The following is a 19,565-nucleotide window of genomic DNA, read 5'->3' as shown; positions in this document are numbered from 1 at the left end:
TCCAGCACACACACTTTTTGTTCCGCTCCCCTCAGGTAGGAGGTTGCGGAGCATTAAGAGCAAAACAACCAGACTGAGGAACAGCTTCTTCCCCGAAGCCCTAAGACTCTTAAATTCCAATTAGACAATCACTGCAATGGCACTTCATGTCCACTTATTTATTGCTGCTGTACTGAATCAGTGCCTCCACTATATCATCCCTACACATGTCACTTTATACATTACCAGTATTAAGATGTACACCTTCTACCTCATACTCATACTGCTGTGGTCCATACTGCTGTTATTTGTCCACCCCCTTTATTTGCACTTTCTATTTAGTGTTTATTGTTTAATACTTTGGGAGTTAACTGGGCCATGAGTACAATGTTTCGTTCCACTTCATGTACCACATGTGATGTGAATGACAATAAAGCCTTATCTTATCTTATCTTATCTTATCTTATCTTATCTTATCTTATCTTATCTTATCTTATCTTATCTTATCTTATAACATAACTACATAAATTGTGTTGACCCATGGTTGGAGACGGTAAGACTTAAGATCTGTTGCTGCTCTGAGTAAAACATATTCCCCGAAGACCTCTTAAATATAGTATACAGGAGAGGACTTCACTTTCAGTCCTGGAGATGCAGCACCCAAATAATGTGCTTGTTCTGTTCCAGTGATGGACAGGACAGAGGGGGGCTTATAAATTGTGCAGCAACAGATGAGCTACGTTCTGCAATTGTAAATCTACAAAGCGCACATATAAAGTAGGTGTTGCCTATAAAAAAGGGCAATGAGTGTAGGTTATTAGGTGTACCTAATAAACTGGAAGTGCATATGTTATGAATATTGTGTCTTTTTAGGCCTGTCATCAAATCAAGTAGAGAAAAGCTAATCAAGGCTGAATTTGTGAGAGCATATTTGTTATCTTGTGCGTGCTTTCCTGTATGACTGTGTCTAATCTGAATGTCAGCTCTGTTTAACAAAACTTTTCTACATGTTCCAAACAACAAAATATTCATCTGCTTGGGAGGAAGGGATTCTCACCAGCTAGTGAGGTTTGAGATCTCTCCCCACAGGACAACTACCATCACTATGGGCAACCGCAGCCAGTGACGCCTGAAGAGCCGCCTTTCCAAACGCCCACCCTTTAACATGTTTGCACACCGGATCCTGGAGAGTATCCTCTAACATGTGTGATTCTGTTGAAAGCCTGATTAGAATAAACTGCCATGTTGCTTGTGGTTAATGCTTGATCTTCACACGTGGGCTGGAGCAGAAAGGGTTGTTGAATGTTAGATACTGGGTCATACTTCAACTGCATTATCCAGCTACTGACAATATTTCTAGAAAATAAAAAATGCATTGCCTTTAATCAATGTGCTCAGAAGTTTGTTCCCAAGTGTCAATGTCCTCCTAAACAATTTGAATGCTTGTCGTGCTTCGAGTCCAGAATGGTGAGGTCAAGATTTATTTTTCCAGCATAACCAAAATAAATGCAAATGATCTGTAAGCATGATGTACTACTTTGCAAAGTTCAGTTCAGTGAGTCTGCCTTTCAACTGCAAAATAATATTGATTTATTAATAAATAAATAGCATTTATTTATTATTTACCTTTTTGGAGTACATGTTTCTAGACCAGTTTCTACCTTTTGTAAATGGTGAACATAGTAACATGCTGAAAAATCTTTTTCAAAGGTACTGTTTGTAGAATAAAAGTTCTTTAATTGTGGAAACTTGCCCCTGAAGATCATAAGTGTAGAACTACTTGTGGCTTTTATTCTGGCAGACAACCTTATGGCCTGCTGTTTTATTTGTTCAGAGATTTTCAACAATATGAACCCAAGACTTCCCCAAGCTGATATTAGATATAGTGGACTGGTTCCTACTTATGCCTAGAATGTTATACAGAAATGGGTGGACAGCTTCTGGCTGTTTTGGAAAAATACATGCAACATCTTGGATTTTGCTGTCACTGTGGTGGTGATATCCATGAAACTGTGTCTCTGTTCTGTAAGTAGCTTTACAAGGAGGTCTGTTTCTAAGACACAGTTTACAATGTCGTGTGACCCATCTGTATTTAATGCCAGAAGTTATTAAAACTAGTTTTTTTATCTGCGCTCGCCCCACTGTTTGTATTTTGCTCTGCTAGTCTGTCCTCCCATAGATCATAAAGGCCTTCAGAGCAGCACAAACAGCATATCGTGGCTTTGTGGTGGTTCTCCACATCCTCTGCTCGTTGTTGGCTGTGGGCATCTCCTAAGCTTTTGAGGTTTGGAGTAACATGCAAATATGCAAATGCTATCCTATGCTTACTGAAAGTATCGTTTTTTAAATTTCTTACATAGACTATGATCTTTATCATCTCCTGCTTGTGTTTGCTTACTTTTACGCTGTGGTGGGTTCAATTCCAAATGCACTTGCTCTGATGCTGAGAAACCTGTTTACAAAGTCTCAAGCAATTCAGTCGTTCATTTTCACTCAGTATTTTAATGCTTTGGAGATTTGGAGATTTGATTGCAAGGCTGCCTGGCACAACACTTCCTTTTAAAATATATAGAGATGTTTTTCAATTTTGTGATAAATTGTCAAAATATTTACACCCAGTACAATAATTATTTGTGGTGAACAGCAGCAAAGTATGCAAACATATGAATGATTTATGGACCGATATTCGCTGCTTTTACTGACTGACTGTATACTTATATGAACCACTGTAGAATCAGTCATTCAGAAAATCATGTTTGCATGAACGAATATTTGCCTAGATCCTAGCACTGTTCAAATTTTCAGTGCTTCACAGTACATCACTCAGCACTTTGCCATTACACCATTCAATTAAAGCCATATCGATACCACAGGAAGCTATAGCAGATGACATTGCTTAAAATTTACACAGAGATCTCTTACCTTGCCTAACATTGCTCAAAAAAAAGTAAGCTTGAGGAGTGGTAATAAACTGATGTGAAGCATAGTTAATTATGTTGAAAGTTTTATTTAAGTTTTTATCTTAGTTTATATGAGCAGAGTGTAAATATGACCTTGAACCTGACATTCATCTGTGCTCTCACACTGCATGCTTTCTATAGCAGTGCTCTGCTCAGCGCCCTTTAGAATTAATCAGCTCAAAGACTTGAACATCTATAAAAATGACTAACTTAATGAAATAAATGAAGAAATGTTATCTCATCTTCAGGCCTTTCACTGCCCATTGTACACTGGGGCATCCAGGCTAGTCTATTCACAAGTGCAAGAACCAATCTTGTAAATATAAAATAAACCGCAAATAATGAAAACAATAATGAAACACCAATAATGAAAAGCCCTCAAAAATTGTGCAAGAAAACAGGACAATTTAATGAATAACCATAGCAATGGGAGCAAATGAAGTCAAACTCTAAACAAAGAAAAATACTGGTTGTATCCAGTGAAAGGCTTGTATGTCCGTTTGTAGACATTTTCAAAAGCATTACCAAGTGACACTGATCGCCTTTTAGCATGCAGAACAGAATCTATAACTGATTGTAAGTGTTGGAATAGCAGTGCTTCTAAGAGAAAAGCAAAGAAAGGCCAAGGGCTTCTAAAGACACTGCCCAGGGGCCTCATGAGACCACAATGTGTCGCAGCCTGGATTTTGTAGTCACTGGTGGGTATGACACTAGGTGTCCAATCAGTTACATGAGCAATTAACAAAATCCACAAACAGAAACTGGATTAGAGGTCTGAAGCTGTAGACCTCTATGTATTGCTAAAATTTCCACTTATGCAAAAAAAGGAATGCACCCATTCAACTCCTGCTGCATGACCATAGTGAATAGCTTCCAGGCTATAATTGATCTTTCCAAAGACGTACTGAGATCTATCCAAAGATAGAATTCAGAGAAAAAACTGACTTAATCAAGGCAGATACGATAAACAGGTGAGTGATGCGTTCATGCTGTCATTTTCTATTGATTAAAAACAATTTGCTGACGGAGCTGAACTATAAAGATGAACCACATATTGCTGTTGTCGGAAGAAAACCTTGTATCTCCAGAATGTTAACTTTACAAAAAAAGGGGGGAACACCTACTTTACCTAATGCAAGTCAACAGAATCAGACTTTATTTCAAGTCATTTTGGGCCAAATCTGCTAACCAAAACTCTTTTGAACCGCAGTGGGAAGCCATTAGAGATTTGTCTGTTTGGCCACTAGATGGCGCAGTCAACCAAAAAGAAATTCAGTTCTCTTCCAGTCGTTTGTCATGCCAAGGATCATGCTCGCGTCGATTCAACATCTCTTCAACATATTCTTTCCACATGTGAGCTTGTGCTGACAAACTAAACAGTCCAATACTTCTGTGTATTTTAAAGACGCTCATCAGTAGAGTAGAACTGTGAGGCTTAGTACTTTATGTCATGCAACATGGAAAACACATATGCATCTCACTTGGCTGGACTGGACTGGATAGAAATGTATTTGTGTACATACATTTGTGAAATGTATATGTACACCGGGTTCTGACCAGGCAAGCACAGTTTTACTTCACTATGGCTGGATCTTTGAAGGGTGAATCACTCTGCTGTGCCGTTCCCCATCCGTGGCCTCTATACAGCAGAAGCGGCTACTGGCAGGAGTCCATTCAGATCATTTCTTTGCCTGACACACAAAACAGACTTAGGGAATGATGTGAGGATAATGGGGTTGCCTATGGGGCTGTGCATTGAGTTTGGCATTCAAACCAACACAGGCCTGTGCTGGCAGTGTTTTGCTTGATAGCAAATGAGATCTGACCTCTGTAATCCAATGTCATTCAGGTAGATTACAGTAGTGATGTGATTATGTTTGCACAATATTACTAAGCATGTTGCAGCTAGATTACAATTGGCTTTCACTTATGATTTGCACATATTTTTGTGCATTTGTGGGGGTACTGTAAGCTAATAATGTATTAAACATTCAAGAGTAAAATCTTTCTAAGGTGTGTGCCTGCAATAGCTCTACCTGTGTTGTATTTTGTATTATATATAATTTATATATTGTCTTGTATTAAGTGAAATATATCTGTAGTATTATTTAATGCTTTGAAAAATGAAATCTGAGGACACCACACTCTGGAATTACACACAGCGGATTTGTTGCCTGTGCTGCTGACACCCCTTGCAGGAGTTCTTCCATAAGACATTTCCATGGCAACAGACCTCATTGTATTCTCAAGCTGAAAAGATTGAGAATAAGCTATTTCATTTGAATGAGCTATAATAAGAACAAATAAGCAACAGCAAGAAAAAAAGCTTATATATGCAGTAAATAGGTTACTAAATGCATACATGTTAGCACAGCATGCTAGAATTGAGATGCCCCTAGTCTGTTGTTCCACAGTAGATGGATCTCATTAGTGTATTGTGGGATAATGGCATTCGTATTTGGTCCCATGTCCTCACCAAAACTGGTTTCAGACTATTATTGAGTGAGAGATGTCAGGTTCATTGTGAATTGTTCTTTTTGGTGTGTTTTATCTGCATGGAATAAAGCACCTGAATACACCTGAATAGGCTCCTCTGGCCTGCTCTCCCTGAGGTCTTGCCCCATTTGCCTCTGTAAAACAGCCGTAACTGAAACCACTGCAAGTGACATACTTCCAAAAAAAAGTGAGTCTGAGGACAGGCTTCTCCAATGTCACCTTGGCAATAGAGTGTGTGTGTGTGTGTGTGTGTGTGGTAAGGAGAGAGCTCAGGGGACCTCTAACACAAAAGAATCTGCCTTTGGTCACATGGTAGCAACTTCAGACAAACTGAACTTTATCCTGGGCTAAATAGTTTACATTACCAACATGAGCAACATAGACCTTAGGGAAGGTGAGTTGACTGCTTTTTTCAGTTTCTGCAGCCTACACACCTTCGCAACATCTTGGGCATACAAGATAATGATGATTAAAAGGATGATGAAGGAAAAAGCTAATGTGGCTAAAAGAAGCTTAAAAATAAAATCTTTTGCATCAAGAAAAAGAAGCAAACTTCAGGCGCCAAACAAGAAGGGATGCACCAGAATTGTGGGCCAATGTGGTCCAACATTTTCATGTTTTTATCTGCCAATATTGATACATAAATATTCATAACATGTAGGAATTTCCAGACACGGAGCCTAAACCTAGAATAAAAAGACTTGAAAACTTGGCACTGCAATGTGACCCAAGACCAGGTTTAATTCATGCTTGGGAAATTAGCCCTACAACTGTATGCAAAAGTTTAGGGGCCTCTGGTCAAATGACGTTTTGTTGATTGTCTAAGTGAAAAAATATAGCACACCCTCTATAGAGAACGCACTTTTACATTTCATTGTGCAATTACTGTTTATTTGCTGAATTTAACATATTGGAGGAATAAGAAAACAAAGCATGTTTGGTCTGTGCAAAATTTATGGCATATTATTTTTGTTTTATTTATTTACAATTACAAATATGTTCTCTGCAGAGGATGTGTGAACTTAATTTCACTTTGAAAATCAATAATATAATCAAACATATACAAACTTTTTAGTAGTCGTAACCAGTTTCACCCGCTAGTTACGTCTCCTCCAACCTCCAATCACGCGATACCACCAGCACCAGGAGGGCAAGGGCAAACACATGCTTCCTCCAGGTCATGTGAAGCCAGCCACCGCATCTTTTAAAACTGCTACTAATGCAACGCAAGTGGAATCAACACACTTGGAGGAGAACACTAACCGCCAATACTGCTACTATGTCAGCTAACAGACACCTGCACTTGCTAGCATCGGGCTGAGTGATGGAGGGAAAGGCCGCCCTACCCACCCTGATGTAAGGCTAATTGTGCTCTCTTGGAATCCTGGCTGTTCAACTTTTGCATGCAACAAAAAAAAATTCTCATGATTTTGAGCAAATGATTCTCAGCAATGGTTATAAGACCTTTATTGCAACACAATCAGTTTTAGTGACAGTACTATGTGACAGAAGTATAATGCCACATGAACACAATCATGAAGTAAAGTACATTCACTCTGTTTGTACAACAGGAGTGGAGCTGCAAAGACACAACACACAAATGGCATGCTGCATGGGATGGATTTTAGAGTACCATAATTTCAGTATGTCATTATGGGGAGGAGTAGAGTAGGGATGAGGTTATGTTCAGTCTACTTAAACTGGCTGATGGCGGCAGGGATCTTGATGTCTTGGCCTTTCTCCAGCCTCTTCTCACACTCAATCAAGTAGTTCACACCATCAATGACCGTCTGAACCAACTGAACCTGAGCACACAAACACACATTATACTTTTGGTGGTGGGAAATATGACAGCATGTTATAGTTACTGTGATAAATTACATCACAATATGTTTTTTTATGAATATTATGTATATGATCAGTACTCCTACAACACTGGACAACCACAAAAACATCATGAAATATACATCAATTATAGAGGACCTGCAAACAACAACAGCAACAACAATCACCAGGTTATAGTAACAGTATGAACTGAAAAGTACCAAGTAGCTGATAAATTTCTTCTTCAACTTCTTCCTGTTCCTTCTTAGTTTATTTTCAAACACTGAATGTAAAAAATGATTGTGATCATTGTGTTTTTGAAATGTGGCACTATTATTTATCTGGTGCATTTTGTCTATTCCAACTTGTTTAGAAACCCCATAAAAACAAAATATCATAATACATTAATCATAATACAAAATACATTTAGCAGTAGACTTCCCAGCTCCTGGATTTTTCACTTTACCTCTGACTGGCCAAGCCTGTCCAGATTGGAGATGTCAAAAGTGCTGCCCACGGCTGCTGTGTCCACTCCTCCAGTGCCTCTTTTTTGCAGCCGCAGGTTATCAAGGATCTTGGGGAAGCGAGGGTCCTGTAGAAACAGAGATAAAAGTTAAACTCAGCAATGTTCCTAATCAAATACATTTAAAATAATGACTCTTCATTAGTCCAATGCAAGAGTTTTAGACCTTAACTAATCGCTATATAATACCTTACTGAGGCGAGGTAGTGTAATATGGACGCCAGCACGCAACCCTGTGCCCAGATTGGACGGGCAGGTGAGGACGTAACCCAAGCGCTCGTTCCACATGAATTCCCAGCCTTTCTCCTGAATCAGCCTTTCAACCTGAGCACAGCACATAACCATTTAGCAGCACACGATCACTGAGGAGGCTGGAGAAATTTCAGCCAGATATGTGCAAATTTGTCACTGAAAATGTTTAACAAAAATACATAAATGTATAGATGACAGCTATACGTGTTACTTAAGATATGGGGCAGATAAAGAGTTATAGTCTGTTAAAGGTACAGTTGGCAAAAAATCAAGTTTGCATAAATTTTCACTAATCCCAGATGTAGTTCATTAGCCAATAGATGTCTGATGTCCACTTTTTCCTTCTTTAGTTTTGGACTAGTGCTATGAGGTATGAACGCTGCTAAAAGACTAAAAGTCAATAATCACGGAAATCACGGAAAATCCATCCCTCAAAATTTCTCCCAGGCTGTTCAAACATCATGCAGGTCTTCACTATGGATGGGCAGACTTCTCACTGTGGTTTAGGACACAGTATCACTTACTATAAGGTGTAAAAATTAACAAAACCTCCCAGTTTAGCTAAACGCTACAGTCGGTTACTTTAACCATTGTCCTAAACCACACTGACAAGTCTGTGACAACTTAATGAAGAATTGGATGCAATTTAGAGCACACTGACAGAAATTAATGGTAAATATTTGGGTGACTATTGTCTTCTAGTGTTTGACAGCTACAATAACCTTAACACAAAACTAAAAAAACATTTCTGTTGGATTCTGTCCAAACCTGTCTTGGCTGATCAATTATATCTGGGGAAGGTTACATATATTTACATTGAGTATATTTGATTTTTTGCTGAACCAGACTTGGTAGGAAAGATCATTGTGAAATTTTAAAAGTACTTTCTCTACCTTTAACAGGTAGAGCTTAAACAACCTTAAAAAACATAAATACACTCTTTAAAATGCAGAGTCTGAACAAACACTCATACAGGGAATTATGCAGGAAAGTTTACAGCTACTGCATATCCACAAAAGGGCATTGCTCCCGGCTGCATTAAACACAGCTGCGCTGGCCGGCACGGAGCTCTGTTTAATAAATAATAGAAGCTTGTGTTGCTTTAGCACTGCCAGGGAGCCAGCAGGGCGACGGGTGAGCTCACCTCTTGGAGGCCCCTGCAGAAACGCTCAAAGACCCTCTTCATGTTGCCTCCTTTCTCCATGGAGATCACCCGAGTGTGGTCCTCCTCATTCACCCACACCAGGAACGTTTTCTCATTATTGTGCCTGGAAGATTCAGATGCACACAAAAATACGCAGTGAACAGCACAGCAGTTAAAGCCTGTGGCTAATAATAGGCACAAAGCTATTTAAGGAATATTCATTCGATATCAGATTGATTGGGCTGAACAACCTGCATCCTCACTTTGAAAAATAAAGATGACAAAAAGGAGTTCTTGGTGAAGCTTGGATGCCATAGAAGAACCACTTCTGGTGGTTTGGCGGTGTATTGTATATTTACTATAGATCCATATTCTTAAATTAATTAACAGAACATATGACATGTGACTGCCAGTTAAGCCTGATATGTTAATTGTTTTAAGATCTAAAGTTAAATTTTAAGGCAAGACACACAAATGACAATTCTGATCCCTTCCATTATTTTTTAGATATTTGGATAAATTACACTTATAACATGTCTGCTATTAAACTGTGATCATATACATGTCAAAGTCACTCACATATAACCGTATTTACCAAAAGTTGGCAACTTTAATGAAGGCTTAGTACTGCCTTCTCTCACAACCACTCACATCTATTTTAAATAGAAGGGTTCTACTGTTGTCACAATGTCGGGCTAATAACAATAGAAAAGATGTTCTGGTGCTATAAAGAACACTTTCCAAAAATGTTCTATGTAGTACCATCTACAGTTTACTCTCCATCAATCTGAGGAATCGTTTCATGATACAAAAAACCTTTAATCTGGGTCCTTTAAGTGTTCATGGTTCTATATAGAACCATTTTCTTCACTAAATAACCCTTTCATCTTCAAAGGAACATTTCATCACATTTCATGATCTTTTTAAGAATGTAGTATATCCAAATATGTCCATTTTATGTGTAATAATGGCAACCTTCATGCAAGCGTTGCATGTTTTCTGAGATCTCATTGGGTAATGCAGTTCCAAGGCTAAATTCCGAATTTTTCTCAAAATCAACCTTTCTCTACATTCAGAACCATTTTCCTGAAGACCATGTTCAGTCCTAACCTGAAGGATACTACAGAAGGATTTCTTCATATTTTGCTAAAATCTACATTTCAGCTAAATTTTATATTACAAAATATATGAAAATGCTCAAAATAACAGTGTATAATATTTAAAACCAATTTTGTCATTTTGTAAAATTTTTCATAAAGAAAAAAAGCACTGAAATTCTAACTATATCCAACGACTCGATTTTTAGAGTTTAAAAAAACATGTGAATGTATGCATATTTGATAAGACAAAATCTCATTTGCATATCCAACCTCAAAACAATACTGGTAAGAATGTCTGTAATCAACTGGAAAATCTTCACTGTGATTCTCTTGCTTTATAAAACTAACCCATCCATCTGTAGTGTCTCGCCTTAAAACTTAACATAATGTAAACATTCTATACCAGCTATTTTTTTTCCCCATAGAACTATATGTCAAAGCCAAGAACCTTTATGTTTAAGTGTAATTTGTTAATAAGCACTTTTCAGAAGGACTAGAATTCAAAGTAATAATTTATAATAACCTGTGTTATTACCTTACAATTTACTGAGAAGACTAACCCACAACTTCATTAAGAGCTAAAGCCTTCAGCACAATTACAGGCAACACGGTGGCTGTCCACAACTATTATTTTGTTATTAACTCCAGTCTGTTGTAATCATTTCTGACTCTCTCTCTAAGTCTTCTCTGCACTCTGCTGAGGTAATGGTGCCCTGTACCTTTGAAACCCATTTGATATTTAATTCAGCTAATTTACAACCTGAAGGCCAAGGGAGCCAAAGAGAAGCTGCCCCAGCAGGCAGAAAGCCGTAAAGAGTAAGAGGATTAATAATAGAGGAGAGGTTGCAGTCCTGAGGACGTGAGTGATCGATCTTGGACGAGCAAACAGAGGAAGTGGCTGCAGGATGCTATATCTGGGCCTGAAACTCATGCTGAGAGTGGGCAGCATCAACGACAAAAGCTGTCATTTCTGCAGCCTTTCAGGCTCGTACTCACTCTGCTGGTCTGAAAGCACTGCAAACATAGAACATATATGGAACATATTAATGTGTGAAATATTAATGACCACGTGCTCACCAGATGCCCCTGGCATCAGGCCAATCTCGTGCCATTCCTGCACACGTCAGAAGCGGTGACACAGGCTTATCAAACAGGAAATGATCCTGCAAGACCAAACGGAAAGGACAATTATGTCACTATAGAAACAGGAGACACTCATGTACTCTTGCAGATTTCCAAGCAGGTCACTTGGAAATAATAAAGAATGGGTTCATTCCTATTTGGCACACATTGGCACAGCTCATTAGCACTTAGAGTCATTAATATGTGAAAGCACCACTGAGGCACTGGGATTAAGGCTGAATTTGAAGGTTTGCCATATGTACCCAAGGATTTGCAATTGGTGTATTCTCAGAGAGAGTGGAAGTTGCTGTGCAGCATATGAGCCTATAGGACATTCACATTGTTGTCTATCAGAGCTGAGCTTAGTGTTCTCCTCTAAGCTCAACAAGGTGCATAATGCTGAGCTGTGGATGGTTGGCAAAGATGCCTATCCAATTGGAAATTGGCTAAATGGCTAAACGGGGGAAATGTGGTAAAAAAAAGTAAAGTTTGAAGGTATACATTCAAATGCTATCGTAGTCTCAAAACCAGAACCATTTGGTTAGTCTGACTTCCAGGCTAACAATATGCTGAATTTTATGTTAGGCAACAAAGCTTGTATATGCTGAGTTTATTTGATTTAATGGAAGTGTCGAATTATATTAAAATTGTAAAAATCTTTTTCCACTATCAGCCAAGACAACGTCAGATTTCAAATTTTGCTTCTTTAGTTTAGAACTGCAGCTACAAGGGTAACGTTGCTCTACAAACATTAAAACTCAATGGTCATGCAAATCTTATCCATAAATACATCCCAAAACTTCTTACATCTTGCAATCAGGTCTGCATTATGACTGCAGACTAACAACTGTGGTTTAGAGCAAACAAAACCTCACCACTCCAGGCAGTTATTTCATCAACACCAGTGCTGTTATGGATGACTGATCTTTGATCAGACTCCTCTGTATTTATGACCGCCAACATCAGAATGCGTCAAAAACCACACCAAGAAGAATGTATGACTTTAATAAACATCTGGCTGTAGGTTAAATAGGTTGAAAGAAGTTTTGGTGCTGCATTTTGGCAGAAATTATTTGGGCTATTTGGGTGACTATTGAGTTTTAGTGTTAATTAGCAATGTTATCCTTGCAGCTCCAGGTCTAAACTAAATAAGCAAAACATGGCCAGCGAATATGTCTTGGCCAATCAATTTTATCTGGGGTAAGTGAAACTTTGTGTAAATTGGATATTTTTCCCAAACCATCCCCTTTGGGCTTATATATTTCTGAGCATCATAATTATATAAACATGAATAATTCAGTACTGTCCATGTTGCAGGTCTGCTGTTTACACTGTTTTTCATGGAAGATACTCACATCAATGAGCTGCTGCTGCTCCTCTTCAGTCATCTGTGTAAGGCTGTAGTATTTTCCTGCTAGGTCACCCTGCAGGCCACCCAGAGCGTTGATGACAACCCGCTCCACCTCCCTGCGCTCCGCTCGTGTGCATGCTGGAGGCAGACTCAGGCCCCGTATACTGCGGCCCGTCCGCACACGTGACGACAGTACATACTTTTCATCAAACAGGCCGGACCGTATCTGACAGGAAAAACAAAATAAAAAGCTATATGAAGGAGTGTACTTTTTCTAATCCATCTAATGGATCCAAATACATTTAAAAATTCACGTTTAAATTATTTTCCCTCCTGTACACTATATTTTACTGAGTTATTACTGGAAGAGACATGTGGTGAGAGCAATTTACAATTCAATTCACCTTGCTGGCGTCAAGGTCAGTGGGATGTTTCATCTTGCGTGGGTCATATCCGTTGTGTCTCTCCATGATGACAGGGTCAAAAAGATCAGCAAACACCTGCCAGGAAACAAAATATGTTGGCTATGTCATTTTGCAGTTTCCAGCAACAGCTTCTCAGTTGACTAATAGTCTATACTAACTATTTTATAAACTAGAGCTCAGGGCTGTCCAATCTTATTCTCCAAGGGCCACTGTGGCTTTTCATTCCAAACAAGCAGGAGCACACCTGATTCCACTAGTTCAAACAATTGCTCAGCCTTCAAACAAATGATCATGTGATCTCCTGCTTTGTCGGAATGAAAACCTGCAGCCACAGCAGCACCTTTGCAGATAAGATTGGACAGCCTTGCTATAGCTTATAGATTACACTGGTAAATTCTTCTGTGAACAAGAAGAATTATATACAGTGGAATGCAAATTCTATACAGTGGAATGCAAAAGTTGGGTGCCCCTGGTCAAATTAGATGTTTTGTAGATTTTCTAAGTGAAAATAAATTTGCACATACTATACAGCAGTGGTCTCCAACACTGGTCCTGCAGAGTTTAGTTCCAACCTATATCCAATAGGCTGCCCGGCCCTTATGTAACTTTTTTTATTTAACATTTTATTTAACATTTGAGCTAGCCAATCAGGGACATGGGAAGAGATTGATTAGCTGGAGCAGATGTGGTTGGAACTAGGTTCTGCAGGAAGATGGCTCTCCAAGACCAGGGTTGGAGACTAGCACACTACAGAACACAGTTTAGCATATTCTAATGGACAATTACTGTTTATTTGACATGTTGGATAGAATTGTATAGAACAGAAGAATAGAATCTTTCTCAAATCTTATATAGACTGATGTGTTGTTTTGGACCATGTTTGACCATAAGGTAGTATCTTGTCTAAATAGACAGATTCTATTGATAATAGATCTTAAAGGGCCCATATCTTACACTTTTCCTGTATTATATCTTTTAACATACATTTGTACCAAAAACAGTTGTGATTCATATTTTACTGCACCTTTAAAACACATCTAAGATTGGAAAAGGTGTATATATGTAAATGTGTTGGTTTTTGTGGCATCACAAAAACACAGCATTTAAAACGAGCTATTTTCACAGCTTAGTTTCTGAATATTGACTGACGGGCATGTTTTGAAACATTAATAATATACCGCATCAAACTCATCTTAAAAAAGCATGGAAAATTCATTTTTTTGTGGTAGGGGCCCTTTAAATAACAGTTTAACTTCTCCAGACTATCTGAGGTGAGGTTTATTGATTAGAATGATCTCTGACCTCGTACGTTTCCTCATCTCCCGCCACCATTCCTACAGTCTTGATGAAGGGATGGCCTGGGTTGTCCACGCCAGTCTGAATGGCTTGGTCCAGTGTGTATCCATTTGGAGTGGCTTTGTCACACAGCTTGGCATACACGGCAGGTGTCAGGTGACTGGCCATGCAGTTGTTGTGTTTTCGTAAATCTGGATATTCTGCACTGTTGGGGAAAAGAATGTTCTGGTTTCAGAGAAAATGTGATATAAGGGCGTGAAGAGGCTGCATATGACTCTACCAGGCCATAACATATAGTGCCTGCGGGGCTGCAGGCAGGAATAAAGGCACAATACAAACAACGGTCACACAAAAAATAGCAGCATTGTACTGTGTATGTGCCATATTGTAGGCAAAAATAAAACATTCTCTTTGTTTAACATCCCTCTGTACCAGCAGAGGCGGATTAAAGGCGTGCAGACACAGGCCATATGACATACTACTCAAATCATAGCGTAGGTTTGAGACGCCGTGACATCAGCGTGGTGCAGTATGGAGTCCTCCAAGACCACAGAGGAATTTGCATTGGATCTGAGACATACGATGGATGATTCTATATAGACCAGGGAGACGCCAAACAGCATCCTCGTCTCCTTCACTGTTCTGCATCCAAACCACGGGTTTACAGTTACGCGCATATGGCAGAAAGGAACATGCATTTTCTGCAGTAACAGCATTTTGGTGTAGCATTTTAGTTTCGTGGTAACTACAACTAACGAAGGGCATTAAACAGCTACACAACTGTGTTTAGTAGAAAAATCTTTAGCCGATCAGTGACGCATGTGACCGTTAGCTGATACTGCGGAGACGCGCGCTGGCTGAAGTTGCTCACCTGGGAGGATACACTCTCCGGACCTGCGCCCCTGCGCTGACATGCTGCTCTCTGTTCAGGAGGAAACCCACCGTAAGAGAGCCAGCACCCACCAGAGACAGGATGCCCACATTCCTCTTAGAGGACAAAATCCTGGCGAAGCTGCTTGCCATTATATTCCCACAGTTCGATGGAAAAAGAAGGCTGGAAAAGCTTCTCCTTGTACACGGTCCGTCTGAAAGAATGGAAACAGCGAAAGGAGGGAGGGTGTTTCTTTTCCCACCAGTTTTCAGAAAAGCCCCGCCTTCTGCGCTTGGATTGGCTGGAGTGGTTGTGAGTATAAACCGCTAGCCAGGAGGCCAGACACTGCTATCCGATCACAGCGAATATATTCTACTGTAAAATTACAGAAGAATACTGGATACGAGCTGTTTTACTTTCATAGTAATTTACTATGAATTTACATAGTAATTTACTATAATGTACAACATTAACAGCGAATAACTGTAAAATATCATCTTTATACCGCAAGATTACTGAGAAGTAGCTATATTCTTTATTTCTATACTGTATTTTTACTGTATTATTTTTTATTTACTGTAGATTTACTTATGTTGCGTATCAACAAAGACAAACCGTTACTCTCAGGTTCTTAGTGGACTGTCCTCGGTGCAGCTCCGCATTAAAGACGTACACGAGATGTGCATCTTATTTATATAAAAAAAGAAATGCTGGAATTAAATAAGAAACACAGATCTAACAGCCAATCCCAGCGCAGGAGGCGGGGCTTGTCGGAATACGGGTGGGAAAAGAGAAGAAAAGCGAGCGTAGAGTGCTGGAGGATGCGGAGAATGTCTGTGGTGGGTTTGAAAACCGAGAGCTGCTTGGCAAGTCAGTTCAGCGATCCTACGTGCAGCTTCTCACTCCCCGCTCTTAATCCAGCACCAAACCCAGCTGAACAGACCGAGATGGAAAACGTGAACACTACAACTAAACGAGCTCTCAGCAAAACTGACCTTACAGATTGATTCCACGTGTTCACAGCAGAACGAAAGCAGATGTTTTCACTGGGTCTATGACGCTAACTGCTAGCTATGTGGGACGTTTATACGCCAGTAAGGAGGATCAGATCTACAGACAAGCCCTGGATGTTTACAAAAAATGGCACACCCAGTTCCACAGATTTGGAACAGGTCGCGGTTATGAGTGAGATCAGCTGAACCTACTGGAAGCTCTTCTGGGAGAATATAAAATGGAAAAGGAAAACCAGCACTCAGATCATTCATCGTTCAGTCACAACATCATCGGTTTAGGTACCACATTTACAGTGCAGTTGATAAGCTGTAGAAGAACCGTTCAATTAACTGTTTTCTGAAGCAGCAGTAATGACCTCCAGGCTCCACTAGCATGGCGGCGTTGAAAGTTGCTTGCTGCGCATGCGCAGAAGAGCAGAAAGCCTCAAATACGAATTGGGAAGTTGTTGAAATGATTGTTGAAATGGTTATAACTATCTTATCATTTACATATGTTGGATTTTCTGAATGGCAATACATTTTGACATTTGTGAGGCATCTACCTTTTTCAGTTCTGTATTAATCACCCATATTTACGTCCTAATTCCTTGTTTGGGGTTTTATTTTTAGGCTCTACAGGTTCAATACCTGGACTGCTCTGCCTCTCATTTTCAAGCTTTAGCATGTTATTCCACACTGAAATAAACTTTTATGACCTCTTTTTTGTAAGTTCCTTTTGGCAGCTGCTTTTTTAAAATTTGAGTGAATTTTTTAATTGAATTGAAGTAAAACACTTGTACCTCCTGTATGTTGTTTTTTGGGTTACTATCTCTGAATGTATTACTGTATTTCTGGGAAAATGTTGCGGTTGTGCAGCCAAGGTCAGAGTGACACAGAGTGACAAAGTCAAACAGTGTTTGACTTTGACTTAAATTCTGCCTTCAGTCTTAAACATTGTGCATATGCATACACTGCACAACCTATGCTGAAGTACCCTGTGATCCTTATGCATTTAGGCACATTCATGGTCCTTGGTCATAAGGAGAAATTCTCCAGATACAGATTAGATTAAACCGGGATTAACTAAATCTGTAAGTAGTACTTCTCCATTGATAAAGCTTTATAACCCAGGACCAGTCTATAACAATCCTGAAATCCTGGCTTAACTTACACATAAGCAGAACACAGCAATCATGCATAAAAATATTAGACTTAGTGAAGGGAAAAACTCACTGAGATCTTTAAGTTAAAGCTTCTAGGCCATAGTGCTGTGCTTAATGGATGAAAGCAGGAAATCCACAAATGAGTGGTTTGCTGATCAAAGGTCATGTATGCACACTGCAGTGACTATGTATTTCTTTGGAAGTGTATGAGTAAAGTTAGGCTAGATCTGTTGTTACTTTAGTTGCAGAAATTTGATCACTTTGTAATTATTTTAAGGGAAAATTTGGGCAGTTTTCTGAGAGGCATTTACCACACAAGGCCCTGAACAAAGGACGAAAACAGAAACAAAATAGCTGTGCAAGGATGAACACAAGAATTAATGAGATATACGTACAGCAGAATGTTTTCTAATGGAGTTATAAAGACTGTAATTTTATAGAAATGCAACTTCATAGAAACTTTCTGAACTTACTGTCTGATGAGGCCGGCCTTATCTCCTGAAGCAGCCACCAGGTACCAGTGAGAACCTGCCTTGAGTGAATGCGTGGAGGGCAGAAGGTGTGACTTCACTTTATCATGACTTTGAAAGGCTCAATAGTAATTTAACCCTTGAAATACTAATGGGTCATTTTAGTCCAAGCATTTTAGCTTCCATTTGTTCTAGACTGTCTGCAATTAAAATGCTATGTTAAAAAAACAGCTAAAATTGAAGCATTCTATCAGAAATATGCAGATACAAAGAAGCATACAAAAACAGTAACAAATTACATGGAGGGGTCAAATATCATATTATTAACTTATCCCAATATTTAACTCTTAAAAAGTGACATTTTTTGATTAAATATGTGCATATGGAAGCCATATTCTTCTTTTAATGAGCACTAAACACAGCTTAAAGCAATGGGAGAATGCATTAAAGAATCATATTGTACTCTTTATCTCTCCATCTGCAGAGGCTTTTCTTCTGAGAAAGACAAAGCAGGCCTTCAGACCACCCTGTCTGTTCCGTAGTTCCTAACCCATGCTGGCTGCTCCTGATAGTTGGTCTTCTCCGTTTCTCGACCTTCTTATTAGAAATGTATTGTTTAAACATCATTTACCAGCAAAAAATATAACTGTTCTGAAGGGAAAAGTGGTATCTTAAGGGTTAATGTTGATGTCTTAAGTGTTTGTTCTGACATGTGGAGGGTTTTGGTTGGTATCTTAAGGGTTAATGTTCACACCTTAAGGGTTAACACTAGCATATTAAGGGTTAAGGCTGGGATATTAAGGGTTGATGCTGGCATATTAAGGATTGATGCTGGCATATTAAGGGTTGATGCTGGCATATTAAGGGTTAATGTCGATACCTCAAGGGTTAAAACTGGCATATTAAGGGTTGTTGCTGGCATATTAAGGGTTAAGGCTGGCATATTAAGGGTTGATGCTGGCATATTAAGGGTTGATACTGGTATATTAAGGATTAAGGCTAGCATATTAAGGGTTGATGCTGGTATATTAAAGGTTAATGTCAGTATCCTAAGGGTTAAGGTCCTACAAGACACCTTGTATGGTAATTGGCTTAGCCACCTCCATATCATGAAGAAAAACCTTGTCTTAGTGTGTAACTATGATACTTGATAGTCACCATTTACTGGATGTCATACATTTCCTGTTAATAAAAAAACTGTAAGTCTTATCTGCACAGTCCAATGTTAGAACTGCCATAAAACAGGGCGACTGCTTTACACACCCTCTCCTGCTCAAAGGTAAATAAGAGCACTGCTTGCACTGCACGTAGGCCGCTGAGAGAATACTCTACCTTCAAAATATGCAATAGCATTAATACAGTCAGCATAATTATATGTCTGATTAGCTGAATTAATTCAATCCATTATCTCCTGTAAACAGCAATAAAAGCTTAATTGGTATCTTAAAGGATACATTTTTGGCTCACAAAAATCCTTGGAAGTAATCAGTGGGAGCAGGGCAAACACTAATTTGTATAGTGTAGGTGTACACATGGCACAGGATTGGGTAGGGAGCCAGTGTGGGAGTTGGTCATCTTCAGTATTGCATCAACAAAT

The 19,565-nt window shown here is 39.1% G+C and overlaps 1 protein-coding gene across 1 annotated transcript; it reads right to left on the bottom strand.

Moving 5' to 3' along the window:
* Positions 1 to 6,877: 6,877 nt before the first annotated feature.
* ckmt1 (creatine kinase, mitochondrial 1) lies at positions 6,878 to 18,064 on the bottom strand. Its single transcript, XM_017690194.2, has 10 exons — positions 17,972 to 18,064; positions 15,344 to 15,557; positions 14,479 to 14,677; positions 13,156 to 13,251; positions 12,756 to 12,977; positions 11,356 to 11,441; positions 9,179 to 9,302; positions 7,972 to 8,106; positions 7,726 to 7,851; positions 6,878 to 7,240 (listed from the first exon to the last, which is right to left on the bottom strand). The coding sequence occupies exons 2-10, from the start codon at positions 15,493 to 15,495 to the stop codon at positions 7,127 to 7,129; spliced, it is 1,254 nt and encodes a 417-aa protein (XP_017545683.1). The 5' UTR covers positions 15,496 to 15,557; positions 17,972 to 18,064; the 3' UTR covers positions 6,878 to 7,126.
* Positions 18,065 to 19,565: the final 1,501 nt, after the last annotated feature.

Source organism: Pygocentrus nattereri, chromosome 8 (assembly GCF_015220715.1).
Source record: "Pygocentrus nattereri isolate fPygNat1 chromosome 8, fPygNat1.pri, whole genome shotgun sequence".
Taxonomy (NCBI): domain Eukaryota; kingdom Metazoa; phylum Chordata; class Actinopteri; order Characiformes; family Serrasalmidae; genus Pygocentrus; species Pygocentrus nattereri.
Note: the sequence above shows the minus strand (reverse complement) of the source record. Positions and strands in the feature narration are given on the sequence as shown.

Bases quoted from the DNA above. Each gene is read 5' to 3' on its own strand.
- ckmt1 (XM_017690194.2), bottom strand. From the start codon at position 15,495: ATGGCAAGCAGCTTCGCCAGGATTTTGTCCTCTAAGAGGAATGTGGGC. The intron at 14,678-15,343 runs GTGAGCAACTTC...TTTCCCCAACAG, and splicing joins CGGAGAGTGTATCCTCCCAG to TGCAGAATATCCAGATTTAC. The intron at 11,442-12,755 runs GTGAGTATCTTC...TTGGTCTTGCAG, and splicing joins AGCAGCAGCAGCTCATTGAT to GATCATTTCCTGTTTGATAA.